Below are 8,037 nucleotides of genomic sequence, written 5' to 3'. Positions count from 1 at the left end.
AAATCCACAAAGAAATGCTTAATTGACCACAAAATAAACATTTTGCAATGGGCATCTCAGTCTCTGTGGTTTGACTTGAAGAGGGCAGTCCAGAAGCGCAGACGAAGGATTTCATGGATCTGGAAAGATTCTGTATGGAGGAAGGGTCTAAGATCCCTCCCAATGTGTTCTCCAACTCATAAAACATTTTAGAAATAGGCTCAGTGTCATTATCCTCGCAAGGGGAGGGTGTTGGAGTTCTGAAAACAGGGGTGCCAGTCATTTTTACCCCTATCTGATCATTTTATTATTAGCTGTTAAACAACATCTCATTCTCTGAGCAATTGTATTAGTATGTAATAATACAATTGTCTTTTTTTTTGCATGCAATATGTGTATAATTTATTTGAGTATTTTTTGCTCATCGTTATCAGTGGTGCCAATAATTATGGACCAGACTGTACATGGAGGGACAGTATTGAAAATGTATTGTCGGTTGCTTCAATCAATGTATATGTTATCGTCAGTCTGAGTATACAAATTAGCTATACTTTAATTTCTCTCTATATGCTAATTGTGCTATGCTTTTAAATTGTGTTGGTGTTTTTGTCATCACCCTGCCAGTTTTAATTCCGCTACAAGGGAAGCCCACACTCTGATTTATATGCTTCCACGGTCCGCCRTTCAACCCCAGACTGAATTGAGGGTGGTGCTTGCCAGGGAGAAGCCATTAAGATTGATTGAAATTCAATCAATTAATGTAATCTCCCAACACACAGACACACAAACACATAAACAAGTTAACAAATACATGACTCCGAAAACCAGATCTAGTCTCCCAAGACAGACAGAGCTACCATAACAAACACAAATCTGTCTTGCAGATACAGGTAACTGCCAAAATAAAGGAAACACCAACATAAAGTGTCTTAATAGGGTGTTAGGCCACCACAGGTCAGAACAGCTTCAATGCATCTTGGCATAGATTCTACAAGGGTCTGGAACTCTATTGGAGGGATGCAMCACCATTCTTCTACAAGAAATTCAATAATTTGTTGGTTTTTTTAATGGTGGTGGAAAACGCTGTCTCAAGCGCCRCACCAGAGTCTCCCATAAGTGTTCAATTTAGTTGAGATCTGGTGACTGAGACGACCATGGCATATGGTTTACATCGTTTTTCTTTTCATGCTCATCAAACCATTCAGTGACCACTCGTGCCCTGTGGACGGGGGCGTTGGCATCCTATGAGGGCATAGCCACTGTAGCCAAAATAATGCCCTGCCCAGCATTTTTATACCTGACCCTAACCATGATGGGATGTTAATTGCCTAATTAACTCAGGAACCACACAGAACCACACCTGTGTGGAAGCACCTGCTTTCAATATACTTTGTATCCCTCATTTACTCAAGTGTTTCCTTTATTTTGGCAGTTACCTGTACAACCTATGAATCTTGCAAATATCATAGAACTGTGGTAAGTCTTCAAAACGGTATGTGAATTTGAATCATCCTCCTGTTCTACTGTTTTGGACACCAGCCTGCATTCTAGGGTGGTGTACCATGTAGTGCCAACAACATTGGTCTGGTGAAGAACAATCTATCCACATGAAGTCAATAGTCAGGGGTCCAGCAGAATGGAAAGGSTGTCAGGTCATTGCAGCAGGGATACCAATTCACTTCTGAGTCCCTTGCAAATGTACTGTACTAGTAGAAGTCATAGGGACTTCCCATGACATTCTGCCCTGTTCCCTGTCAAGTATTGATTATGRGGTAGGGCTGGGATTGAATCAGGAGATGGGATAGTAGGGTAGAGCTATGACAAAGGTGAGGATTCGAGGTAAGAACATTTAAGTTGATTTTACAGTGGATATTAGGGTTGTAGTGTGGATTGCATGATAGACAAATAGCACTTTCCCTAATGGGCCAGAAATGCATTAAAACTGTTATACCCTTCTCTGCACAGTACACACACACATTTGAAATCTGCATTCGCCTTATTTACAATAAGCTATGGGTTATTTATATGATTGAACATGAAAACATTTGATTTTTGAAACATCCTGCACTTTTTTTCTCTTTTCAGCTTGGAAGAAGATCACTAGAGTGTGGTAGTCGTTAGGGTTACATATTCACACAGGCTTTATGGGACCTGGTCCGGCAGACATTTTACCATAATCTCATTAATAAACCGTCATAAATCTTAAAAAAGGAGAGCWGGCGGACGAGGAGGAGGAGAAGGAGGAGGGGGAGAAGGAAGGGGTGAGTATGTTGAAGATGTTGTAAAACGGAACAACTTATTATAATGTTCAGCGGGCCAAATTTAACAAAGAAAACCAACAATACATAATCACCAGAACAGAAACTGATGCTATAATATACTGTTATTATAGATGGCAAACATGGTAGACTGATCCTTTGTAGCTACAGTATAATTAATGTGGGAATGTAATGTTAACTTCTTTTGTATTCACATGCTCCGTCAATACCTTGACCCATAGTGAGCTCAGTGCTAATGAGCTCTGTAATTAATATGCAGCTACCACTTAAGAGTTGAAAGTAACAATAATCAGACATCCACTATTGAAACGTCACTCTTGTTCAACTCTTCCACAGATATGATTAACACAGTGCAATTTACATGAATAGGAAACCGATTTTGAAACGATCCTGTTGAGTTAAAGAGGAGGGCGCAGATGATTAGTACCTCATTGTTTTACTCTTATAATATCTGGCAGTCAGACAGACAGTGGGAAGGGAATGCTGAGGGGAAGACTTCMTTTATGTTGCTGCATGGCTTGAAGCTGTCAAACTTCTTTAATGGATCCTTTTTCCTTCCCTCTCTTGGCTCCATCTTCTCTTCCTCCTCCCAGCTGAGCCTCATTGACTCTTCTTCATCTTCTGTGTTACAGGGCTGTGTAGGTTTCCCTTCTTCTCAAATATTTTATAAGAAAAATACACGTTTTTTTTTTAAAAACTAGAAAAGACCATCTAGAAGTATTCGAAGTGTGTCTGCTGCATGCCTTTCGGTGAATATGTAATTAAAAAATGTATTCTTTACAGTTTCTTTCACGTGTACAATAGTTTTCTTTTTTGTCTTTTTCAGTTGTGATTTAACCTTCAAATCCCTTTGAGCCGTTAGTCCAGGTCTATAACGCTGTGTGCTGACATCTGTTGTTCTCTCTCTCTCTCTCTCTCTCTCACTTCCAGGTGGGGGGCCACACCATGCTGCCCATCCGTTGGATGCCCCCTGAGAGCATCATGTACAGGAAGTTCACTACAGAGAGCGACGTGTGGAGCTTTGGTGTGATCCTCTGGGAGATCTTCACCTACGGGAAGCAGCCATGGTTTCAACTGGCCAACAATGAGGTACTGTAACTGCATGGACAGAGGGGTTCAACTCACATTTCAGTGGTTTATATCGTAATCAAAGGAAACTTTATTTGTCACATGCGCCGAATACAACATGTGTAGACCTTACCGTTAAATGCTTACTTACAAGCTCTTAACCAACAGTGCAGTTCAAGAAAGAGTTAAGAAAATATTTACCAAWTAAACTAAAGTAAAAAATAATGAAAAGTAACACAATCAAATAACAATAAYGAGGCTATATACAGGGGGTACCRGTATGYTGTATGCCTGTATTTTGGGTTTAGGAATGTAATCCAATATGAAGGCTGTTGACAGACYTCATGGGCCAAATGTAGAGATATTTCCTGTTCCGTTGGCCAAGCACACCCATCTTTGTATTCTGCCATTTTTTCTGCAATACAGTGATGATAATAAGCAACATAACCACACAATGCAGTAACCTGCATTCAACAGTTGTTGCCTTGGCCAAGACAAGCATCCAGTACAGTCTCTTACTAATCCCTAGAATGGTGCAGTGTGAGATAGGTTAATTGGCCTATTCTTAGAGTGGCCTTTGGGCTCAATATTGGACCAGAAGAGAAATCAATTAAGACGTAAATCAGGGATGGGCAACTGGCGTCCCACAGCTCCCCTTTTGAAGGCCCTCGGATCAATCCCCCCCYCAACTTACTGTTGCGAGTTAGAATAGTAGAATACACAAGGTGCAATTTGGAAATGTGGTTGTGCATCAGCAGTTTYTCTCTTGTTCTGTCAGTCACGAGGCAGGATTCCATTGACCCAGGTTTATTCGACAAAAGCAATGTGATAAAAAGAAAATTGTGACATGTGAAATGGAAACGGCAGGAATAGGAGGCACTCTAAAGATGGACAACATTTTTATCTGTTCGACATGGGTGGATTTTTATTTTTAACTTTCTTTATTGCGACAAATGATGATGGACACTGTTTTTCAAATAAATGATGATTGCCGAATACTTTTGAAGATACACGGGACACGTGATGTCATCATGTAACCCTAAGCTCCGCTCCACATTTTATTCTAAATGCCTACTGCTTGCAAAATCTTTTATTTAATTTTTTATATAATGTTTCTTTGCAGGACAACGATTGTGCTGACTTTCAAGAATGCCTGAATTGCGTCACTTTTTTTTCTGGTTGGCTGACAAGTTTCACCATCCAATTATTTCAGATCTACAGGAGTGTATTTTCCACCATGGCGACCATAGACCGTGGCGATACGTTGATCGGCACATGAGAATTATGAGAATACAGAAAATATTAGTCAATTATTGCATAATATTCACGCTGGATTTCGTGGGGTATCTGAAACATAAAATGGATAGGTGGGAGGGAGGGAGGGATACAGGCTGTCAACAATTTATTAATGCGCATTTTGCCTAAATGGTTCATGGAAACACTTCAAACAAGATTTTTATTTGACACTAGGTTTTTACAAAACATTTTTAGATGTGATGTTATTATATCCAGCAGGTTTTTATCGACACAAGATGGTTAAATGGAAACACCCTTGCAGGCAATTGCCACATCTATTTTCTATGCCAACTTTCTACATGTCGCCAAACAATACTGGACAAGTTAATCGAAACATAATTACTGATAGTCACTCCATTAGCCCATGTCAGCAAAACATTTTTAGATTAGTAAATGAGTCTAGCGGCCAGCTATCTGAATTTAGCAATCATGGTCGAATTAGGCCGCCATTGATTTTGTTAGTCAGTCTCACTCAGATATCATATTAAAAACTGCAAACATTTCTTTCCACTCCATGGCAAAATGAGTAGAATTGCATGAAATGAGTTACAAAATTGCAAAATCTTCTCTCCGCCCCATGGCAACATATGTAGTATTGCTGCAAACTTGCTTTAAAACTGCAATGTTTTCTTTACACCCCATGGCGAAATTAACTGAATGTCTCTCTACTGTCAAGAGTGAGGCCTTTAAAATGTGTTTATGGATGTGGGTACGCAGACCCGCAAGCAACTGCGGCCCCTCGTGATGAGTTCAGATTAAAGTTGCCTATCCCTGACTTAAGCAAAGATGACAAGAGAGCAGCACCTACATTATACTAGTGTGAGCTGAGAGTGTTGAAATCAAATCATTCCCAGTCTCAACTCCCACTTACACACAAACACACACATGCCTTTCAGACACCATAAATCACTCAAAAAAAATAAAGGGTGATAAGAGGTGAGCAGCCATTTTGTTGCAGGTCCTCTATATACAGTACATGGCAGTAATGATAATGTGCAGTCATGTGCCACTGATCTTCCTCTCAAGCATAAAGACATCACACTGTAGACATTGACAGAAGCACTATATTAATTTACTGTTCTGCAGCGACTTTGGTGAAATAGTGGGTTGCAATACACAATCTAGACCACCAAACCTAAAAAGGCATGATAATTAAAATGTCAGAACAACACTGCTTGGGGTTCCAGCCAAACATCAACATGTACAGTTTGACAGGGACATTGTTTATCAAATTAATATATTTACGGCAGCTTTCAGCTTTTCTAACTTGTCTTATTACGTTGAGACCTGAAAAGCAGCATTATAAATCAATGCTGAGGCCAGCCATAGGTAGAGAAACAACAAGGTCTCCCACGCCAGAAGTCTTTTATAAATATTAATTATGTGGAGGTGCTGTGAATGTAAATGTAACAAGGCTGGGCTGCAGTCTGGGCGGGCTGTGGTGACTCACTGACTGAACGCCTGTGGAAAGAGCTCTTCGCCTTCGGGCTACAGTTGTGCAGACAGCGTATCACGCTGATGACAACACAGCCTCTCACTGTTCCTAAAATAGACACAGACCGCACAACAAAGCTATCCAACTAAATTGTAATTGTTTAACCCTAGATTTAAGTAGTCTTATTTTTTGCTAAACAGGTTTCTGTATAATATGTAGCAAAAAACACACCTGCTATCTAATCACAATGAGCAGCAGAACAAAATAACATGACAGCATAAACAACATAACATAAAACTCAAAAGTGTGCTTAACTAGCATTGCAATCCCGTTATCATCTCTGACCTGTTTGACACAGCGCAGAGTGGATTCATTGGTAATTATTGCTCATGACAGGTTACTTTGTCTTTGACTGTGGATGTGAACCTGAAGCTGTTCTCATACCCATTCAACAGAAAACACCAGATCAATAGGTTATCAATAATGTCAGGTTTTTGTTTCATTTTGAACATTCCATTCTTAGCTGGGTGGCAGGAGCTGCCCACTTCAGTGCATTAGAGCGCAAAAACTATGCCTCTATCTCTCAATATTGGCCACCGTTAATTGGATATTTCATTGATGTAAAATAAAACCGTACTATTCCTGACAAGTACAGTATGTGTGGTTTAGGTAATTTTCCAGCCATTTTGATTGTGCCCACCCTCGACTATCCCATTGGTTTCCTGCATGTGGGCACAGCTGCAGGAACGACCCCCCCCCCCATCTTCATGCTTGTGCGACACTTTTGATATTCTGGATTTCCCCTGATTGTCTATGCGATTAAAATGTGGGTCAAAAGGGAAATAAAAGTATTGTCATAGTTTTTTGTTTAGGCTATGACATTGTAGTATAATTAATATGCAATGTTTTTGCTTAAACATGATGGGTAATCTGTTGTGTTGGATAGCAGATGTAACAGATATACCAGCCACCCCACCGCTCTCTTTATTAAAGCTGCGATAAAGCTGGCGTGCACACCATCCAYCGCTTCCGAGTATATTACTCGCTAATGTTCAGTCTCTGGATAATAAAGTAGATGAGCTCAGGGCGAGGATATCCTTCCAGTGAGACATCAGGGATTGTAACATACTCTGTTTCACGGAAACATGGCTCTCTTGGGATATACTGTCCCCGCCCATACAGCCAGCTGGGTTCTCAGTACATCGCRCAGACAGGAATAAATAATTATCCGGGAAGAAGAAAGGCAGGGGTGTATGTTTCATGACTAAATACTCATGGTGTGATTGTGATAACATACAGAAACTCAAGTTCTTTTGTTCACCCGACCTAGAACACCTCACAATCAAATTCTGACTGTATTACCTACTAAGAGAATTCTCTTCGGTTATAGTCACAGCTGTGTATATTCCCCTTCAAGCCGATACCACAACGGCCCTTTAAAGACCTACACTGGACTTTATGGAAACTGGAAACCACAAATCCGGAGGCCGTGTTTATTGTAGCTGGGGATTTTAACAAAGCAAATTTGAGGAAAACGCTACCGAAGTTCTAGCAACACATTGACTGTAGTACTCGCTCTAGAAAAACATTGGACCACTGCTACTCAACTTTTTGAAATGCCTTCAAGGCGCTCCCCAACCTTCCCTGARACATATCTGATGACGACTCCATTTTGCTCCTCCCTTCATAGAGGCAGAAACTCAAACAGGAAGTACCCGTGCTAAGGTCTATTCAACGCTGGTATGACCAATAGGAATCCATGCTTCAAGATTGTTATGATCATGCGGACTGGGATATGTTCCGGGAAGCCTTTTAGAATAACATTGACGAATACACGGATATGTTGACTGAGTTCATCAGGAAGTGTATAGGAGATGTTGTACTATCACACTATATGTGACTATTAAAACCTACCCAAACCAGAAAACGTGGATAGATAGCAGCATTTGTGCAAAACTGAAAGCGCGAAGCAACGCATTT

The 8,037-nt window shown here is 40.4% G+C and overlaps 1 protein-coding gene across 1 annotated transcript in view; it reads left to right on the top strand.

Moving 5' to 3' along the window:
- The window catches only part of ntrk3a (neurotrophic tyrosine kinase, receptor, type 3a), a 261,268-nt gene that overhangs the window by 247,012 nt on the left and 6,219 nt on the right, over positions 1-8,037 (top strand). Inside the window, exons 14-15 of the mRNA XM_070439688.1 lie at positions 2,891-2,896; positions 3,189-3,347. Coding sequence (XP_070295789.1) covers positions 2,891-2,896; positions 3,189-3,347 — 165 coding nt within the window. The remainder of the gene's footprint in view (positions 1-2,890; positions 2,897-3,188; positions 3,348-8,037) is intronic.

This window comes from Salvelinus sp. IW2-2015, linkage group LG4q.1:29, assembly GCF_002910315.2.
Source record: "Salvelinus sp. IW2-2015 linkage group LG4q.1:29, ASM291031v2, whole genome shotgun sequence".
Lineage (NCBI taxonomy): Eukaryota > Metazoa > Chordata > Actinopteri > Salmoniformes > Salmonidae > Salvelinus > Salvelinus sp. IW2-2015.
The sequence above is the reverse complement of the archived record's forward strand: the minus strand, read 5'-3'. Positions and strand labels throughout refer to the sequence as shown.